The sequence below is a fragment of the Gouania willdenowi genome, chromosome 16 (assembly GCF_900634775.1).
Source record: "Gouania willdenowi chromosome 16, fGouWil2.1, whole genome shotgun sequence".
Lineage (NCBI taxonomy): Eukaryota > Metazoa > Chordata > Actinopteri > Blenniiformes > Gobiesocidae > Gouania > Gouania willdenowi.
Genome location: NC_041059.1, coordinates 39,481,150 through 39,502,874, shown reverse-complemented (window position 1 = coordinate 39,502,874; position 21,725 = coordinate 39,481,150). Strand labels below are relative to the sequence as shown.

Genomic DNA, 21,725 nt, shown 5'->3' with positions numbered 1-21,725 from the left:
TGTAAAGTTCAAAGGTGAAGTCAGAATAAAGTGAAACCCTTCAGATCCAACAGTACAGTATCTATTTTCTTATTTTTAGGACACATTGAAAAAAACATCTTCTATTAGTTACATTGCAGTCATAATGAGTAAAGTCAGATTATTTTGTATCTTTTCTAACTTGGTGTTTTATTAATAAGGAGAATATTCCTAATAAACCGTCTGTCTTCTCACTTTCATTGCTCAAATCTTTTTATACATTCTTTTTCTCTTCATACATAAACTATGATAATAAAAATATTAAAACCAAAAGTTGAAGGACAAATTAAATGACTATAATATTTGGGTGAAGAAACACTCATTTCTCACAGCACTGACAGCAGAACCACAGCGGGGATAACTTTATCCTGGTTATTAACCTCCTCTGCAGCAGGTTAGCTGTAGAGATGAAATCACCATGGTTACAGGTTAGCTGTAGATGCTAAATCACCATGGTTACAGGTTAGCTGTAGAGGGTAAATCACCATGGTTACAAGTTAGCTGTAGAGGCTAAATCACCATGGTTACAAGTTAGCTGTAGAGGGTAAATCACCATGGTTACAAGTTAGCTGTAGAGCAGTGTTTCCCAACCTTTTTTATCCAATGTACCCCTTAACTTTTCTGTCTTAAGGCGAGTACCCTTTTATTTTGTTAATTTGTGTCAGAAGGCTGGTCTGAAAGCTTCACTCATATTTTGCTGATGTTTTGACCATTTTAGGTGTTGACCTTTACCTTTTTTAATGTATTTTAAAGAGTTGTGCCACAATGGATTATAGATAGAAAAGGAAAATGTGTGTTAGCAATCAGAAATGTGTCTAAATTGACAATTGTTTCTGTGTACCCCCTGAGGTGTGTTGAAGTACCCCTAAGGGTACACGTACCCCTGGTTGGGAACCACTGCTGTAGAGGGTAAGTCACCATGGTTACAGGTTAGCTGTAGAGTGCGCTACGTTTTTTAATGATTATTTTGACCCATCAGACCATACCCGTCAAGTCTCCTATTTTGGTCGTGAAACTCCCGTATTTTATAATTTTTTCTCGCCATCGTTCAGTATTAAAATGTTCCCATAAATATCCCATATTTTATTGTAGTAATATTCATTCATTCATTTTCAGACACACTTATTCCTGTTCAGGGTCGCGGGGGTCTGTCGGTGCCAATCTACGGCTCTCATTGGGTGCTGGGCGGGGGTACACCCTGGACAGGGCACCAGTCCATCACAGGGAAAACACAGACAGACAACCACTCACTCATTCACTCCTATGGGCAATTTAGAGACTCCAATCAACCTTACAGTCATGTTTTTGGATTGTGGGAGGAAGCCGGAGTTCCCGGAGGAAACCCACGCAACACGGGGAGAACATGCAAAATCCACACAGAAAGGACCCAGGTGTCCACCCAAGGGCTTGATAATGTAGTAATAGTTAAAAGATAAATAAAACAATAAAACATTCCTCTGCCTCTCCAAACTGAACGCTGTCACTAGCCTCGCGAGAACTGCCTCCTGAAGTGGCCTGGATGGCAGTTCTTGTGAGATTAGTGCGGGACCAAACCTGGAAACAACTCAGAAAAGAGATGGATGGATATAAGAAGATAAAAACTAAGAACTGGTGTAAATATGTTGTAAAATATAGCAGAGTTTATCTTCATAAAGACCATCAGGATGTGACACAGTTACACGTTCTGTTAGATTAATAACTGATATTTTAACGTCTACCACAGCAGAAGGAACCACGTAAGTCACCATGAAAAATCATCCAATCACAAGCTCCACAAATATACACTGTTTATAAAGTGTTAAATAATGTAAAGTCTATAATAAATGTGTATAATAAGTCATTAGTGAATATCAGAGAACCACATGAGTGAGTATGAGAAATTATAATAAAATATAGAATAAAATAAAATGTTTATGTCTAACTTAAAGACAAGCAACGTGAAATTAAATATGCAATGTTTGACTTGTATATGAACTGTAACTATAGTAAATAATCAAATGTGCTTCATATACACATTTATGTTTTTTATTTAGGCTGTTTTATAATCTAGGAATTAGGGATGGGCGATATATTGAGATTCAAGATGTATAAAAAAAAAAGGTTAAAGAAAGGACAAAAATTGAATCAAAGTGTAAAAAAACAAAAAGGGGGAAAGGATATTTATTGGCAGAAGAGATAAAATAGGAGGAGTCAGAAAACCTGTCTGGACTGTCTATGATGATCGTGGAAATATCAATAAAAATATTTTTAGATGTTTGTAATAATAATAATAATAATAATAATAATAATAATAAATTAAAACAGAAAAAGTACGAAAAAGTTAGAAAACAGTTTGAATTAATACAATTGTGTTATTATTAAAAATTATTAGCGACACATTGTCCCTAATAATATTTGGTGAAATTTTAGGCTAAAGTGTACAAATGTTCAACTTAGTAAATTATAACAAGACTCATTGTATTCAGTCCCACAAAGTCCATACATGCATAATATTATGAGTCTATAGAGTTTTTTTTACAACCTTGTCTTTGCTGGTTTGGAGGTGGTCACCATGGTGTGTGTGTGTGTGTGTGTGTGTGCGCGTGTGTGTGTGCGTGTGTGAGAGAGAGATGAAACTAAATCTATCTATATATTATATTATCATTTTACAGGGATAAATGATCTTACAGTGGGCACAATTGTGTATTTGAATAAACAGTATATTTCATTAAACACTGAAAAGACGTCAGTGATCCTTTGACATTCACTTTCTATTGAAGATGGGATTTGTGACACAGTTATCAGCTCTCCCAAGATAAGCATCTTTATAGTATTGAAACAGCATATGAAACTGTTAATTGGCTACTCTCTTCTATATACTGTAGGTTGCTACACCTTATTTAAATTTTTGAAATAATACAATGTGCAGATATATCTTCTCGTATGTTGTGTTCTTTTGCATATTGTATGATGGTGGGCCACTATGGCCATAAATGCCAGGGCCATTTTTTGGTCCCTGCTCAGGACCAAACTGGTAACCATGAGATACCAGCCTTCTGTGCTGCTGCTCCTCGTCACTTCCAGTCCCTCTGAGGGCACCGCAGATTGTGGAGTCCTTTAAAAAGACCCAACAACCTGTTCAGTCAGGAGCTTATCTGATGTTTGAATGTTTTGATGTTGAATAATTGTAGAACAATGAGATTCACACAAATCAAATGTTTTCATATTCACATTATTAGTTCTATCACTATTGCTCCCAGATGTTGACCTAGACCTTCTGCAGGGGAATATTTTATGTTAAACTCTTTTAGCTCAAATTCGTTTTACACAAAATTTGGATGCTAATAGAATTCAGTGTTTAAAAAAATGATTTAAAATCAGACTACACTAAAGATGTGGAGATTAATCGATACAAATCTGTATCGGTTGGCGGTAGGCCTTGTTGTTGGGGTTGGTGACGGGGTGCGCTGGGTCCTCGGCTACTTGGGGCTTTCTCGGGTGTGTATGTGACAGCCTCTTGGCTTGGGATCTTGGGGGCGTCTGGGGGGCTGCTCGGCCATGGGGGGTGGCCTGGGGCTCCTTGGCCCCTGCTCTTTCTGCTGGCCTGGCTGCATCTTCGGGCCCGGGGTTTGCAGTAGCGGTTCTTGCACCTACATTGCTCTATGATGCACTGGCACGCCTTGGGCTGTGGGATAAAACTTGTAGTGGGCTTAACTTTTGATCCCAAATACCTGTTTTAGGTATTACCACTCACTCCTTCCCTCTGTCCACAGCCACCACCATTATAGTTAAGCTTCACACTGGTCACCGCACTGGCTTGATTACACAACACAATAAGCACAATATACACAACTATAACATCACATCTTACTCTCATTTTAAAATAATCAACTCTTCCCCACCCTTTCCATTTCCTTCCTTGAGTCTCTCCTCCCTGTTCATTTCCCCCCACCCCCTCACCCAGGTGTAACACTGCCCTCTCTTTTAACATCCTCCCTTTAATAAAGTGTTTCTTACCCTTTCTTAGGGAGAGCTGGTGATGGTCACAAGTATGCAATAAAATAAATTCATTTATTTAATTGCAATAACAAAACATGCATTGCTGTCTTAAACATATTGCACTTCTTGTAGTGTTGACCTGACAGCATGTGCAGACAAAGGGAAAAAAAAGAAAAGGAAAAAAATGTGGAAGCAGCTCAAAGTACACTGTCAACATTTAAAAAGACATTTCAGGAAAAAACAAAAAAACAATCAACGCTACATAAAATACTATTGGGTAAAGTACTGTTCAATAAAAGCCCATACAAATTTACAGTGCCTTGTTTAGAGTCATCAGCTTGTGGAAAGAAACTGTTCAAATGGCGAGCAGTAGAATATTTGACGGAGCGATACCTTTTCCCTGAAGGAAGCATTTCAAAAATAGCCCTGGCAGGGTGGTGCTCCTCAGCATGTTTGAGTGTCTGAGTGTGACTTCTCCACAGACTCCATCAGTGCAGTTTGAAGGATCTGGATGGTTCCTCTGGAGCTGAGCCTGACTCCATCTTTACGGTGTGTACATTTACAAAGACACACTAAACCTGTCAGCCTGTGATCCAACAACAGCTTCAGGCTCTCTGATTATTGCACGATGCCTTCAGTGATCACCTTTAATGTGTTTCTGTTCCAGCTGCTGGAGGACATCATCATCAGCTTTGTTAAGGCTGAACTCAAACACATGCAGAAGATTGTGGATGGAGATGATCCAGAGTGTTCAGAGTGTCAGATGGAGGGTGAAGATGAAGAACAGAGTAGCAGCAAGGAGGCCTTTCTGAACATCACACTTGATTTCCTGAAGAGGATGAAGCAGGAGGATCTGGCTGAGCGTCTGCAGAGCAGTAAGAGCTTTTGAAAATATTCACTGTGAGGAACATCAGATGAAGGTTAAAACCAGGATTCAATCTGTGAGACTTAATCTGAGAAATCATCTACACTGAAAACAACAGATTGTTTTATCTTCAATGTTTGAACCTCCTTTGACATATTCACTTTAACATAAAGTTTGTCTTCTTTTAGGAACCAGAGCTTTTCGATGCCGATGTGAGCTGAAGAAAAACCTGATTAAGAAGTTCCAGTGTGTGTCTGAGGGCGTGGCTAAAGCTGGAAAGTCAACCTTCCTGAAGGAGATCTTCACAGAGCTCTACATCACAGAAGGAGGGAGTGGAGAGGTCAACCAGGAACACGAGGTCAGACAGATAGAAACAGCATCCAGGAAATCAGACACAGCAGAAATAGCCATCAGACTAGAAGAACTCTTTAAAGTCCCTCCTGGAAGACCTCGACCAATCAGGACAGTGATGACAAAGGGCGTGGGTGGCATTGGGAAAACACTCTTAACACATAAGTTCACTGTGGACTGGGCTGAAGACAAAGCCCAGCAGGAGGTCCACTTCACATTCCCACTGACCTTCAGAGAGCTGAACCTGCTGAGGGGGAGGAGCTTCAGCTTTGTGGGACTTGTTCATCACTTCTTCTCTGAAACTAAAAGAGCAGGAATCTGCAGTTTCCAGAACTTCCTGGTTTTGTTCATCTTGGATGGTCTGGATGAGTGTCGGCTCCCTCTGGACTTCCTCAGCACTCAGACCCTGACTGATGTCTCAGAGTCCACCTCAGTGGAGGTTCTGCTGATAAACCTTATTAGAGGAGAATTGCTTCCATTAGCCCGCCTCTGGATAACCACAAGGCCTGCAGCAGCCAATCAAATCCCTCCTCAGTATGTAGACAAGGTGACAGAAGTCAGAGGGTTCACTGACCCTCAGAAGGAGGAGTACTTCAGGAGGAGGTCCACAGATGAGGAGCAGGTCAGCAGGATCATGTCCCACATCAGGACGTGTCGTAGCCTCCACATCATGTGCCACATCCCGCTCTTCTGCTGGATCACTGCTACAGTTCTGGAGGATGTGTTGAAGAGCAGAGAGGAGGGAGAGCTGCCCAGGACTCTGACTCAGATCTACAACCACTATCTGGTCCTTCAGACCAAAGTCAAGAACGAGAAGTTTGATGGAGGAGCTGCCACAGATCCACACTGGAGTCCACAGAGCAGGGAGATGATGTTGTCTCTGGGAAAACTGGCTTTTGAGCAGCTGCAGAAAGGAAACCTGATCTTCTATGAGAGTGACCTGACAGAGTGTGGCATGGACCTCAGAGCAGCCTCAGTGTGCTCAGGAATGTTCACACAGTTCTTCAGAGAGGAGAGCAGCCTGTACCAGGACAAGGTGTTCACCTTCATCCACCTGAGCCTTCAGGAGTTTCTGGCTGCTCTTTACATCCATCAGACCTGCATCAGTTCTAAAGTCAATCTGCTGGAACATCAACAATCACAGAGCTTCAATACAACTCTGAACCATCTCCATCAGAGCGCTGTAGACGAGGCCTTACGGAGTCCAAACGGACACTTGGACTTGTTCCTCCGCTTCCTGCTGGGTCTTTCACTGCCGACCAATCAGAAGCTCCTACAAGGCCTACTGACACAGACAGGAAGATGCTCCCAGTCCAATCAGGAAACAGTTAAATACATCAAGGAGAAGCTCAATGAGAGTCAGTCTGTAGAGAGAAGCATCAACCTGTTCCACTGTTTGAATGAACTGAATGATAGATCTCTGCTAGTGGAGATCCAACAGTTCATGAGATCAGGAGATTTCACAGAACGTTATCTGACTCCTGCTGAGTGGTCAGCTCTGGTCTTCATATTACTGTCATCAGAAGAACATCTTGATGTCTTTGACCTGCAGAGATTTGATCCTTCAGAGAAAGCTTTTGTGAATCTGCTCCCAGTGATCAAAGCCTCCAAGAAAGCTGTGTATGTGACTTTAAAATCAAACTTTTTTAGTTCTTCACAATATAGACACATTGTTCTGATGTTCCTCTGATTCTTCATCAGGTTGAGTGGCTGTGGTCTCTCAGAGAGAAGCTGTGCAGCTCTGTCCTCAGTCCTCAGCTCTCAGTCCTCCAGTCTGAAACATCTGGACCTGAATAACAACCAGCTGCAGGATTCAGGAGTGAAGCTGCTGTGTGAAGGACTGAAGAGTCCTCACTGTGAACTGGACTCTCTCAGGTCAGTTCCAGTACGTTGCTTCTCACCTACATTTTACTAGAACATTGTGCTGGTTGTTGTCCTCCTCCTGTCAGCTGACAGATCTCCTCACTTGTTTCCTGAGTTCTTGATGTTCTTCTGAACCCAGTCTGTCAGGTTGTCTCATCACTGAGGTGGGCTGTGCTTCCCTATTAGCATCTTTGAGCTCCAACTCTTCCAGTCTGAAACATCTGGACCTGAGTAACAACCAGCTGCAGGATTCAGGAGTGAAGCTGCTGTGTGAAGGACTGAAGAGTCCTCACTGTAAACTGAACTCTCTCAGGTCAGTAGAAACATAGTGATTTAATAAGCTGGGGGATAGTTTAGGTGTCCGTGTGTCAACTTGTCTTTTGTCATCATCAGTGTGGGGAACGTTGCTTTAAAAAAGTAATTAGTTATAGTTAATCACTACTTGTTCAAAAAAGTAACTGCGTTAGTAAGTAAATTACTCTATAATAAAAATAACTCATTACCAAGGAAAGTAACTATTTGCGTTACTATTAAAAAAAAAAAAATTGCTCTATGTCAAATAATTCACATTTTTTAGATGCGTGTGTTGTGAGGTGCTTCATTAATTTTGAGTTGCTTACAATGGATGTGGACAAAGTCTTCACTCCTGGATATAATGAACACTTCACATACAAGTTCTTGCCTTTGACCATAATTAATATAAAGTAATGTTTGTATCGCCACCTTAGAAATGACAACTTTTCATCAGACTGCTCCACGCTCACCATCTCTGCTGAGTCATCATATCTGTAGTGTGTTTGTCGCGTGTGCTGGCACTCCGCCTTAGCCAATCATAATCGCTCACCTAGTTTTTAACCCGCCTCCTCATGTAACCCGTGACATAACGCCGTTATTTTAAACGCCGTTATTTTAAATGCCGTTATTCCAAACACTGGTCATCATAGCATTGTTTGTACATTTCAACATTTCCATTGCGGCACAATGGATGTGAAAGGAAATGATTAAGATTAGCTCTGAGTTCAGTCTTTCATCTGTAATTTAAAAACAGCACTACAGCCCATTGGAAATGTTCCCTCCCATATAACCAGCATGTTTAACTGGGAACACAGTTTGCTTTGGACCTGGAGCAGTTCTTTCTCTGACACTGATACGTCTACTTCCTGAATAGGCTAGTGACAATGCCCCCAAAAATTTGAGATACCCCTACCGGAGGTAGAACAAAACCTAACAATGTTTTTCCTCTTCTTTAAGGTCTCCCACAAATGAAATGGATTTTTAGGTTAAAACATTTTAATGCAAACATTGTTAAATTGATACATATTGTTATACATCCCAAATCTAAAAAAGAAGAAAAATATAGCCTGGCCATATGGGAGTTAAGACATATAAACACGTAGATTAATAACACAAGCTCTGATAGCTTTGAAACTTGACATAATTGTGATCAGGAAGTTTCTTTACCTATTAAAAAAAAAAAAAAAACTGGATGTAAATATCTTGATGTTTGTAATATATAGAGACCTATGAACGCTTGCCTAAAGTAAGCGGATATACAGAAAAATTATATCTATGCAGAATATTCTCATTTACTTTGTAGTTGCTTGGCCAGGGATTATCATAGAAACACATACATCACTAAATGTATGAAGTGAAACATTGACCCATGGTTCTGCGATATTTGTAAATACTATGCATAATAATTCATCACTAAATATATAAACTGTCCCAAATAAAACAATATGTTGCATTGCATAGCAACAGCTCAGCAATAGCACACAAAGGAGACAAGGTGACAGGATTGTAGTTTGGCCTTGATGAGTTTTTTAATAAAACTATAATTTAACTTCACACAGTCAAAATTAAAGTACTGACTCAAATAAAAAAAAAAAAAAAAACAATCTCAGGAGGAATGAGCCCTCTCCTGATGCTAAACTCCCCAGCTTTTTGGCTGGTGTTCTTCGTGGGCTGCTTTTGGCAGCCATCCCTGTCACTCATTCACATTATCATCAGTGACAAAGTGCGTCATATTTGGGCAGTATGTGAAAAAACAAGAGCAAAGTCAAGCCCACCGAAAGACACTGGCATTTGCTGGTTTCATTGCATTTTCCATCTTTACAGTACATGTGGGTGAGGTCTCGGACTTCTTTAGGTAATGGGGCCTTCTGGAACATGACAGGTTCAATAGACCCATCTTGTCTGAGCCTTCATCCTCTACCAACTGGGTTCCAAAGATGAGCCTTGGCCAGGTGGCTGTGATGCCACACTGGTGTTTGGTACAAGGCTCTTAATATGTGTTGCTAGAAGGCATTTTTTGTTGGGGGTAGATGCTAGTGTGTACCTCAGCTCATCTAGGTTGGTGCAAGGATGGCCATTCTCCTTTTCTTTTGGCCATACAGGAGGAGTGCATATTTTGTTGCCACAGGCAAAGCTTCTTCTAGGCTTCCAGACAGTCCAAAATTGGCCATTTCCTTTAAGTCAGTCAGATGGGTCTTCTTCAGTCATGTGAAGGCAGTGGTCTTTCCAATTCTGTACAAGCTGCTTGTGGTATTGCAACCCGTGAGGGTGTGGCATGCAGGTAAACACTCACAAAGAGATGCACAAGACTTTGAGCAATTGAACAAACTGGGACAAATATTTCCTTTAGGCCATGTCCAGAGTGCATGAACACTTCTGAGGATCCAAACATCATTTTGCTTGAATATTAAACAAGCAAAACCAGTACATCTGTATCATCACATTTGACAATGAGATGAGAATACCACTCTGGAAGGTGTATTGCATGTAGGTCGTGCCCATATTTACTGAGTTTAAATGATCAGGATTTTAAAGCAACATTTCCACTAAACACAAATCACAATCACCTGCACCATTCATCCAAAATTAAACAAACTTCTATGTTTTAAAGACACATCAGCTTGCTCATGCTTGAGATGGCACCGTCACATTTTCCATTTCAAACCCAGTTCTATGATCAGTGCTCTTACCAGCTGCTTCTTGGGTTTTAATCATACATGTTCTGCAAGTGTTCCTGCGTCTCCAGCTGACAGAGAACTGATCACATGATCTGATTTTGCTCTGCAGCTCACCTGCAGAGTCCTGGGTTCAAATACCACAAGTTTAGTTTGTGTTTTTATTCAAGTTTAAAGTCCAAATCATCATAAAAATATACTTTAGTTCAAGCTTTTTTTCTACCAATTTTACTTAATTTGTTAATTTTACTTTTGAAAGTTTTTATTTTCATTTAGTTATTTACTTTTATAAATTATTAACATCATAAAGGCATTGTTTTGCTTTTTTAACCTTTCAAATTAAATCAAACCCCCTTCCTGGCCTGATTTATTTTTTCTTTGTCTAACTTAAAGATGCACATCCTATAGTTTGACTGGACAGACAGACTTCAGTGAAGAGCTTTGTTTTTACCAGGGAAGGATTCATCAGTCACCACCTTTGTTTCTGTGATTTTCTGCCCTTTAGTGTTGCACACTTTGCTGATGTTCAGCCTGACCATGGCTTGAATCACTGATACAAAGTTATTTGGACTTCATAAAGACAGTGGAGCTCACGTCTCTCCAAACACTAATTCCACTTTAGAAATTAACTTTTTATTTTCCTTCTACAAATGAAAGAATGGGAAACCACACAGCTGAGCATCCAATAACTGAGCAGCCACGAGTCCTATTACTTTAGTTAGAGCATGAAATTTACTGAAGAATACTAAAAAATATCCAAACTGTGGAAGATTTCAAACGTCACAAATTAACGAGGGTTTACAGTTTATAGGAAGTGAAAGGATGAACTCGTAGCACTTTGGTTTGTAGCCTGAGACCAAAAGTAGACAATTGTTCCTTCAAAATAAGAGAAAATATCAGCTGCTAAACATGAACAGAATAACTTGCTGGTTTTAGACTGAAACTGTCCCATCCTCTGTGGGATCTTCTTGAGCCTGAGTTATCTAGAATCACATTTGCATCATAAAGTTCATGATCATTTTGATCCACGTTTGATGTTTTTCAGGATCTGAACTCTCGATGGGAAAAGTACACAATACAAACACTGGATCACATTGTCATCTCACAATATTCTAATTAAAAACATTTCTACTGTTTCCATTTCACAAGTGCATCAGTGCTGTTTGAGCAGTCCTTAATGACACAATGTGGGCGGGGCTTATTGACTAAAGGTCTTTAAATACTCAACCATCTTCACAGCGCTGCATTTACATTCATTACTCACAGTGAACTAAGTGATGAGTTTAGTTATCGTGGCCTTCTAGTGAAAATAGTCAGCATGCAGAGTGACAATGTCATTTTACTTTTTAAAATCATGGTGAAGGAGGAAAGAGGAGAACTGATGAAGAAGTCAACAAACTAAAAACTGTTTATTAGTTATTGCTGAGGTTCTTCAAGTTAATGTGAGATCTTAATCAAGTGATGAATAGATATGAAGTAGAATATTAGATGAGTTGTTAAATCTGTGGTTTTCCCACAGACTGAGTCTCTGTGGTCTCTCAGAGAGAAGCTGTGTAGCTCTGTCCTCAGTCCTCAGCTCTCAGTCCTCCAGTCTGAAACATCTGGACCTGAGTACCAACCAGCTGCAGGATTCAGGAGTGAAGCTGCTGTGTGAAGGACTGAAGAGTCCTCACTGTAAACTGGACTCTCTCAGGTCAGTTCCAGCACGTTGCTTCTCACCTACATTCTACTAGAACATTGTGTTGGTTGTTGTCCTCTTCCTGTCAGATGACAGATCTTCTCATTTGTTTCCTGAGTTCTTGATGTTCTTCTGACCCCAGTCTGTCAGGTTGTCTCATCACCGAGGTGGGCTGTGCTTCTCTACCAGCAGCTTTGAGCTCCAACTCCTCCAGTGTGAGAGAGCTGGACCTGAGCTACAACCATACAGGAGACACAGCAGTGAAGCTGCTCTCTTCCAGACTGGAGGATCCACAGCACAAACTGCAGACTCTGAGGTGAGAGCACATCACAGGAGCTCATCTTTCCCTAAACACCTCCTTTCTTTACATGTTCTCAATCATCACTTTGATGTGAATAACATGGTTTCTGACGCTTGATCCAGTGTTGGCCTCAATTATAAATGGAATCGCTTAATTGATATTGAATTACTTTTATGGCAACATTATAATCTTAATTGAATTGTAATTGAATTCAGATAATTGACTTTGTAATTGTAATTACCATGGAAATTCTATAAATTCTGGGGTCGAACATCATTTTTTAATCCTGATGGTTTTCACCTTCATAAACTGCGCAGTAGTATTTTAACAGCCAATCTCCAGCATTTCCCACATGATTGGCTATTTACAAAACACACACCGTCTCCTTCACCTTACTCTACTGTGCCCCCCCCAAGCACCTCCTCCTACCACAGCTCCCCCTACAGGCTCCACTCATTACTACATCCCTCTGCTCACACCTTTCCCATTCAGTCCATAATCACAGTGAGACCCCCTATACCCTACAAAAATGACACAAAACGTATCAAACGGCCCAATCCCATCCTCCGTCCACTCCCTCGTTCCTCACAGTCACCCTCAACACTGAAAATACTGAATCTGGCTCTCCTTAACACCCGTTCACTTAACAATAAAGCACTCATCCTATATGAATTCATAACTGACAATAACCTGGACTTCCTCTGCATCACTGAAACCTGGCATAAACCTCTATACTATTTCTCACTAAACCAAGCCACTCCCCCTGGTTACACTTACATTGAACAGCCCCGTCTCACTGTCCGGAGCGGTGGCGTAGCCTCAGTCCATAAAAAAGCCCTCAGCATCAGCACCATATCCACAACATCCTTTCAGTCATTCGAACACATCACCTTCAAACTCCCCGGTCCTTCCCCCCTCGTCATTGCAGGCATTTACCGCCCTCCTAAACCCAACCCATCTTTTTTCCCCAATTTATCTGATTTTATCACACAGCTCTCACCCATCTCACCTTCCATTCTCCTCCTCGACAATTTCAACTTCCATCTGGACAACATCAACTGCCCCCATGCCTCTGAATCCCTTGCTCTACTGGACTGCCACAACTTCACTCAGCATGTCAACTTCCCCACACACACCCATGGCCACACCCTAGATTTAGTCTGCTCCACCGGTCTCACCATCCAGCTACTTTCCAGTACTGACCTCTGCATCTCCGATCATCTGGCTATCACCATGGACCTCCACCTCCCCACCCTCCACCCCAAGGACAAGCAAACCATTTGTTTTAGAAATCTGAAATCCATCTCTCCTCATGATTTTTCCTCTTCTCTTCTTAACCTTCTGTCTGCCTCCCCCCCCCCTCCGCTCTCTGATGACCCCACGGACCTTGTTAATCATTACAATAACTGCCCCCTCCAAAACCAAATCAGTCTCATTTACACACACCGCCCCCTGGTACACCCCCGACCTCAGAAAACTAAAAACCCACAAACGTCAACTTGAACGTCTCCACAAAAAAAAACGATTTAACAGTCCATCTCCTAGCCTACTCCGATCACCTTCAACTATATAAAACTGCCCTCAACACCGCCCGCTCTAACTACAACTCCAACCTTATCCACAACAGTTCCAATAACCAAAAGACTCTCTTCTCCACCGTCAACAAACTCCTCAAACCCTGTGACAACATTTCCCACTTATTTAACACAGACAAAAGCAACTCTTTCCTATCATTCTTCCAATCAAAAATTAACACCCTCTACAGTGCCTTAAATATTTCTCTCACCCCCGCCCACTCCTCATCTGCCTCTGCCCCTCTTACCACTCGTTCTCTTTCCAAATTCACACCTGTCCACCCAGTTGAGCAGTTAAAAATCCTCTCTACCATGAAAACCTCCCCACCATCTCCCATCTCAAAAATCATCAACTCCTCCCTCACCTTTCCCTCCGTTCCTTCATCACTGAAACTGGCTGCCATAACTTCCGTCATCAAAAAACCTGGTCTCAACCCCGACATCATGAGCAACTTCAGACCCATCTCCAACCTCCCCTTCCTGTCAAAAGTTCTGGAACGCGTTGTTGCCTCACAAATCACATCCCATCTCAACAATAATCACCTTTTCGAACAATTTCAATCTGGATTCCGCACCAAACACAGCACTGAAACAGCCCTCCTCAAAGTCACCAACGACCTCCTCCTCTCATCTGACTCCGGCCTACTCTCAATTCTCGTTGTTCTTGATCTCACTGCTGCTTTCGACACCATCAACCACTCCATCCTACTTTCCCGCTTAAAATCCCTCCTCAATATCACTGGCGATGCCCTCACCTGGTTAGAGTCCTACCTCACTAACAGAAAACAATTTATCTTCATTAACAACTGCTCCTCCTCCACTGCCCCCTGTCCCAAGGAGTCCCCCAGGGCTCTGTGCTTGATCCTCTCCTCTTCACTATCTACCTCCTCCCCCTCAGTCAAATCATTCATCGTCATGGTCTCCATTTTTATTGTTACGCCGACGACATCCAATTATACATCTCCACCAAGTCTATCACCTATGAAACCCACTCCACACTTTCAAACTGTCTTTCTGATATCAAAACATGGCTCCAAGAAAACTTCCTGATCTTAAACAGTAACAAATCAGACATACTCCTCATTGGTCCAAACTCCCTCACCCAAACTGCCTCTGACTTTCACCTCACCATTGATAACTCTACCCTGTGTCCCGCCTCTCATTGCCGTAACCTTGGTATCATTTTTGATAATAACCTTTCCTTCGACCGCCATATTAAACAAATCATGAAAACCGTTTTTTTCCACCTCAAAAACATCTGTCGTCTCCATCCTTCACTTTCCTTTCCCGCCGCTGAACCTCTAATTCACACCTTTATCACATCCCGCCTTGACTACTGCAATAGCTCCTGTTTGGTACAACCTCCACACTCCAAAATAAACTCCAATAAATCCAAAAACACAGTTGCCCGCCTCCTCACCCACACCCGCTCCCGTGACCACATCACCCCTGTCCTCCAAAACCTCCACTGGCTCCCTGTTCCTCCCTCAGCGCATCAAATTCAAACTCCTCCTTCTCACATATAAAGCCCTTAATAATCAGGCCCCTCCTACCTCACAGATCTGCTCCACCCCTACACTCCTTCCCGCAGCCTCCGCTCCTCTGATGCAAACCTCCTCACTGTCCTAAGGACCCAGCGCAGAACCTGGGGGGACAGAGCTTTCTCTGTAGCTGCCCCCACCCTATGGAATTCCCTACCAAGCCACATCCGCAACTGCACCGACCTCCATCCTTCAAATCATTCCTCAAAACTCACCTGTTTCACTGAGCTTTTAATGTTTAAACCACCCACTCCCTTTTTTTCTATGTCATATTTTCTTGTTGTTTTTATGCTGTAAAGTGTCTTTGAGTGTCTTGAAAAGTGCTTTTAAATAAAATGTATTATTATTATTATTATTGTAAAAACTGTTAATTATAATTAAATAAACACAAAACAGGTCAATGGCTTACACATATGTAGTTAACAATGATTAAAATATATTTCATATTAGGTTTTCCCACTAGCTGAATTTTCACACTCATACAGATGGTAAAGGTTAGAAGAGTTAGGATATAATATATAACATTTTTTTCAAATATAGACAATGCAGTTCTACAGAGTAACAATACTGTGAATGTAACATGAGACATCATAATAAATGCACTAAAATATAAAGATACTAAAACAACATACACAAAAAACCCCTGCAACAATCATCACAACACTATATGAATTAAAGGTAGCATAAATGTAACTGAACTTTATTAATTGAGAACATAATTGTAATTGACTTTCAGGAGAAAAATAATAATTGAAATACATTTATAATTGGAATGTGACGTGGTGTGTTCATATTAGACTGTAAATCACTGCCTGTGTTTGCTCCTGCAGGGCGGAGCCAGGAGGAGAGCAGTATTTAAAAGCTGGTGTGAGGAAGTGTAAGTGTGTCTGCACACACAGCTGATCGTTGAGCTGTTTATTCATTCAAAGTCTCCTCAGTATACTCTGAGTGAATGAACATGTCAGTGATAGAGAAAGAATGAAGCATCATGTGTCCATGATAAACTACAGCTCTGTCCATTTTGTGTCTCCATCAGATTTCTGTCACATTCAACTGGACAAAAACTCCATCAACACAAAGCTCAGACTGTCTGACAACAACAGGACGGTGACATATGTGAAGGAGGAGGAGCCTTATCCTGATCATCAGGACAGATTTGATTACCATCAGCAGGTGCTGAGTAATACTGGTCTGACTGGTCGCTGTTACTGGGAGGTGGAGTGGAATGGAGATGTTGATATATCAGTGAGTTACAGAAGAATCAGAAGGAAAGGAGGGAGTAATGATTCTGTGTTTGGAGGTAATGATCAGTCCTGGAGTCTGGACTGTGTCAGAAGTTTTTACTACTTCTATCACAATAACAAATACACATCTACTTCCTGTCCCTGTCCTTCCTCTGGTAGAGTAGGAGTGTATTTGGACTGTCCTGCTGGACGTCTGTCCTTCTATGAAGTATCCTCTGACTCTCTGAGACACATCTACAGCATCTGCTCCTCCTTCACTGAGCCTCTGTATCCTGGGTTTGTGTTTTTCTCCTCTGGTTCCTCAGTGTCTCTGTGTGAGACAAACATGTCTGTCTCTGGCAGCAGCTTCAGCTCTGAGGGTTAAATCTGGATTCTGTTGAATTATTGCTTTTAGAGTCTTAGATGACCTCTGATCTTTACTGTGTGCGTGTGTGTGTGTGTGTGTGTGTGTGTGTGTGTGTGTGTGTGTGTGTGTGTGTGTGTGTGTGTGTGTGTGTGTGTGTGTGTGTGTGTGTGTGTGTGTGTGTGTGTGTGTGTGTGTGTGTGAGCACTAAATGACCAGCAGGGGGCGGAACAGCCCAACAATCATAATGTTACCAGCCAAGGTTGAATTTCAAGTTTAAATTCTCTGAAAAAAATTCTGCTCCATGAAAGAAGCTGCTAGACTTTATTTGACAAACTGAACAAATACCGGTTTTATGAACATGTGAATAGGATTTATGCAGAAGCTGATGTGTATATAAATATTATAAACAATATATCTATAATCACACCTCAGCTTTATTGTTCAGTTGCTCTTTCATTTAATGAATGAACCTGTTTTCATTTGGAACTGTTGTGTTTTTTTCTTCCTTTTTTACCATAAATATTGAGCCAGGTTAGAATTGGACTGTTTTTTTTTTTTTTTTGTCTTTTATCAATCAATCAATTGTCTTTATTTTTACAGCCATAGAAAAATAAAAGTCTCTATAAACAGGTTATATAATTATGTATATTTATTATAGATGAGTGGTTCTCAACTTCAGGGTTGCAGACCTTTTGCTCAGTGACTGGCTCAAAGAATCACAAAGACAGGGATACAAGATTTCAGAGAGTGACAGAGAACCAAGGTTCAGAAGCCACCCTGAAAAGGGGCGGAGTCATCAGATGGATGGAGATCAGGTGTGCTTCCCTCCTCCTCATACACATCTTTCCTCTGCTCATCATTCACAATGCTGTCATTTCTTTAAATATATTAACTACACATTTCCTATGATTTATTTATATAGTTTAGCTTGTGTGGCCGCTAGATGGCAGTGCTGCACCAACAGCCACATCCAACTTCACCAAAAAAGCTGAAATTCAAGTGTGTGTTTTAGATTTAATGAGTCCAGTAAAGCAATCAGACATGTTTGTTTAATATAATATTAAGATAAAGAGTACAAAGTGTTTCAGACTTGGTTATTAATCACAATCATCTCATTAGTTCCTTTAAACATTAAGAGTCTATTATATACTACTGTGAATTATATGTGTGTTCATGCAGAAGTATCAACATTTTGAGCTCCAAATTCAGTCTATTCTATTTTTACTCCACTTACTGAAATGCAGAATAATTTCCTTCTACTGCATTTTTCTGGGGTGTAAATAATGGTTATATTAATTTAAAATCAAGGGGGCGACTTATACAATGATGCAATTTTTCCCTTTTTTTTAACATGGTCTAGACTAATTCAATTCAATTCAACTTCATTCATATAGCGCAAAATACAACAAAGTCATCTCAAAGCGCTGAACAAAATATGAAGTTCATAGTAAAAAAGAAAAAAGAAACCAACAAGATCCACACGAACAAGCATTTAGCAACATTGGGAAGAAAAAACTCCCTCTTTTTTTATAGGAAGAAATCTCCAGCGGAACCAGGTTCAGAGGTGGCAGACATTCGCTTCGACTGGTTGGGGTTTGTGAACAGAGGGACAAACAGAATAGGTAAGAAGGATAGACCATCCAAGTGTCCCAGACTAGTTGTGCCGTGAGCCATCGATCAGGAACCGCCATCTCCAGCATCAAGACACCTGAAACAGAAAAGAGAGCGGAGGGCGAGGAGAAGGCACAGACTGCAGGAAAAAAAAAAAAAAATATATATATATACAGTATATATATGTATATATAGGGTGGATATCAATGTAAATGGTGTGAAGCAGTGTGAGCAGTATGATGGGTAATGCAACGAGGGACGGAAGTGGGGGGGTTGTACAACCCAGCACAACGGTGTCTGTCTGGACATCCATCTCTTTGCAGCTCATTAGAGCTATGTGTAGATGGTGGATCGTGTTTGAATATAATGTTGGTGTTCTACTATATAATCTTAGTTCTTAGTTCCTATTTTTAGGTTGAGAGCTTTTTTCCTAGTGTTTAGGTTAATGTTATTATAAGGTATATGCTTTAGCAAATAAGTAGGTTTTGAGTTTACTTTTAAAGGTGGAGAGAGTAGCAGCCTCCCGTATTAAGACTGGGAGCTGGTTCCAAAGGGGAGGAGCCTGGTAGCTGAATGCTCTGCCTCCTGTTCTACTTCTAGATACTTTAGGAACTTCTAGGAGACCAGCAGACTGAGAGCGGAGTGTTCTGCCTGGTCAATAGGGCCCTAACAGGTCTTTAAGATACACAGGAGCTTGATCATGTAGTGCTTTGTATGCTAACAGGAGGATTTTAAACTCTATTCTAGATTTTACAGGAAGCCAATGAAGAGAAGCCAATACTGGAGAAATATGCTCTCTGCTGTTAGTACCTGTTAATGTTCTAGCTGCAGCATTCTGAATTACCTGGAGACTTTTTAGTGAGTTACTAGAACATCCTGACAGTAGAGAGTTACAATAATCTAATCTAGATGTAACAAATGCATGGATTGATTTTTCAGCATCACTCTGGGTCAAGATATTCCTGATTTTAGAGATATTACGGAGGTGGAAGAAGGCTGTCCTTGTGATTTGTTTAATATGAGAATTAAAGGATAAGTCAGTATCAAAGATAATGCCTAGGTTTTTTACTGTGGTGCTAGGTGACAGAGTAATGCATCCAGAGACACTATTTGCTCTGATAATTTATCTCTGAGGTGTTTTGGACCAAATAAAATCACTATGGTTTTATCCTGGTTAAGAAAGAGAAAGTTGTGACTCATCCAGGATGTGATGTCATTAAGACAGGCCTGGAGTTTTAATAACTGATTAGTTTCATCTGATTTCATTGAGAGATAAAGTTGTGTATCATCTGCATAGCAATGGAAATTTATATTATGTTCTCTTACAATGTTACCTAGTGGAAGCATATTTAATGTAGAGTATTGGTCCCAGAACTGAACCTTGTGGAACTCCATGATTAACTGTGGCGTGCGCTGGGGACAGATTATTAACATGAACAAAGTGGGTTCTGTCTGATAGGTAGGATTTAAACCAACCCAGAGCTGTTTCTTTAATCCCAAAAACACTTTCCAGTCTCTGCAGCAGTAGATGATGATCCACTGTATCAAAGGCTGCACTGAGATCTAAGAGAACCAGAACTGAGACCAACCCTCTGTCTGAGGCTAAGAGGAGATCATTGGTTACTTTTACAAAGGCAGTCTCTGTGCTGTGATTGGCTCTAAAGCCAGACTGAAAGCTCTCGTATAAATTGTTCCTATGTAGGTGATCACATAGGTGACCTTCAATGACTTTTTCAAGAATTTTGGAAATAAAAGGGAAATTGGATATTGGCCTATAATTGGACAAGTCACTTGAATCAAAGGTTGTTGTTTTTTTAAGGACAGGTTTGATTACAGTGGTTTTAAAGGCCTGTGGTACATTAGCTTTGTTTCTAATTGTTAAAATTTTATCAGTAAAGAATTTGATGAAGTCATCACTGCTCAGGTTGACAGGAATAGAGGGTTCAACAGAGCTGTGGCTTTTGGTGAACCTGGCTACAGTGTTGAATAGAAACATTGCACTCTTGACAAGATGATCTATTTTCTCTGTCGTTAGACATTGATAGCTACTCTCTGTTGATACTGTATATCATATGGATCAGAGGTAAGCAATGATGGAATTAAATCTTTAAATCTAGTTACAGCTTTCTCAGACAGTGATCTACTATAGTGTACTCTTCTCTGAGAATTTAAGCAGGCTGATATTTTTAATTCAAAGAATAACAAGAAGTGATCTGAAAGAATAGGATTTTGAGAATATAATGTCAGGTGGTCAATATCTAAACCATATGTTAGAACAAGGTCCAGTGCATGATTATAATAATGAGTTGGTTTGTTTACATTTTGTGTTAAGCCAATTGAATCTAATAGTGAGATAAATAATTTATTTAGGCTGATGTTTTCATCATCGGCATGAATGTTAAAGTCACCTACTATGATAGCTTTATCAGTGCTCAGCACCAGATCAGTGAGAAAGTCAGAGAATTCACAGATAAACTCTGAATATGGACCAGGAGGATGGTAAACTATAACCAATAAAGTGGGTTTTTCTATTTTGTTTTTAGGATTACAAATTTCAAGGGAGAGGCTTTCGAATGAATTTTGGTTAAGTTTGGTTTTTGGGGTAACTGATCAGCTTGAGTGAAAAACTGCTGCCACTCCTCTTCCCTGACCACACTGATGGGGAATATGGTGATTATCATAATTGGGAGGGCTGGCTTCATTAAGAGCAATAACATGTTCATTTTTGAGCCAAGTCTCTGTGAGGCATAATACACTTAATTGATGGTCAGTTATAAGATCACTCACTAAGAGGGATTTCAATGAAAGTGATCTGATATTTAGTTGTCCACATTTAATGGTTTTCTCATTATTTTGTGTTCTGTTGGTAGTTTTAATTTTGATGAGATTTTTATAATTAACTCCTCTTTTGTGGGCTTTAATTTGTATTGCATGTTGCTCTGTACTCCTCAGCACAGTGTTTATGGGGTATAATTGCTCTATATTTTGAGTAACGGACATACTGTATCTATGGAAGTGTTTGTGTAACTGCAGGTTTCCAAAACGTGAAATTACGTAGTTTGCAGCAGGATTGTAAGAAGTTGTGCTGCTGTAAAAGGCGATTAAATTGATCTATACTCCTATTTAATGTAGGAAGAGGGCCAGAAATTAATTTTGATTTCCCACATGCCTTTAGAACATTAAAGAGAAGGTTAAACTCGTTCACGGTCTGTATCAATTCACGTCGGGTGGTATTGTTCATCCCTACATGTAACACTATTTTAGTGACAGTTGCTGGCAGCGTGGGTAACATTTGATTAAGTTTGTTTAAGATAGTTTGAACTGTAGCACCTGGAATACAGTGTGTGATGGCATTAAAGAATCTAATATTCCTCGTTATTGAGTCG

The 21,725-nt window shown here is 40.5% G+C and overlaps 1 protein-coding gene across 3 annotated transcripts in view; it reads left to right on the top strand.

Moving 5' to 3' along the window:
• Positions 1 to 16,844, top strand: part of LOC114477622 (NACHT, LRR and PYD domains-containing protein 3-like) — a 425,926-nt gene extending 409,082 nt beyond the window's left edge. For 2 of the 3 annotated variants that reach the window (XM_028470044.1, XM_028470045.1), the window contains exons 3-11: positions 4,479 to 4,545; positions 4,664 to 4,871; positions 5,050 to 6,832; positions 6,914 to 7,087; positions 7,215 to 7,388; positions 11,564 to 11,737; positions 11,865 to 12,038; positions 15,969 to 16,015; positions 16,175 to 16,844. In XM_028470044.1, the coding sequence (XP_028325845.1) occupies positions 4,479 to 4,545; positions 4,664 to 4,871; positions 5,050 to 6,832; positions 6,914 to 7,087; positions 7,215 to 7,388; positions 11,564 to 11,737; positions 11,865 to 12,038; positions 15,969 to 16,015; positions 16,175 to 16,746 (3,373 nt within the window). In that variant the 3' untranslated portion in view covers positions 16,747 to 16,844. The remainder of the gene's footprint in view (positions 1 to 4,478; positions 4,546 to 4,663; positions 4,872 to 5,049; positions 6,833 to 6,913; positions 7,088 to 7,214; positions 7,389 to 11,563; positions 11,738 to 11,864; positions 12,039 to 15,968; positions 16,016 to 16,174) is intronic. The other variant, XM_028470046.1, reaches the window with a different exon arrangement.
• Positions 16,845 to 21,725: the final 4,881 nt, after the last annotated feature.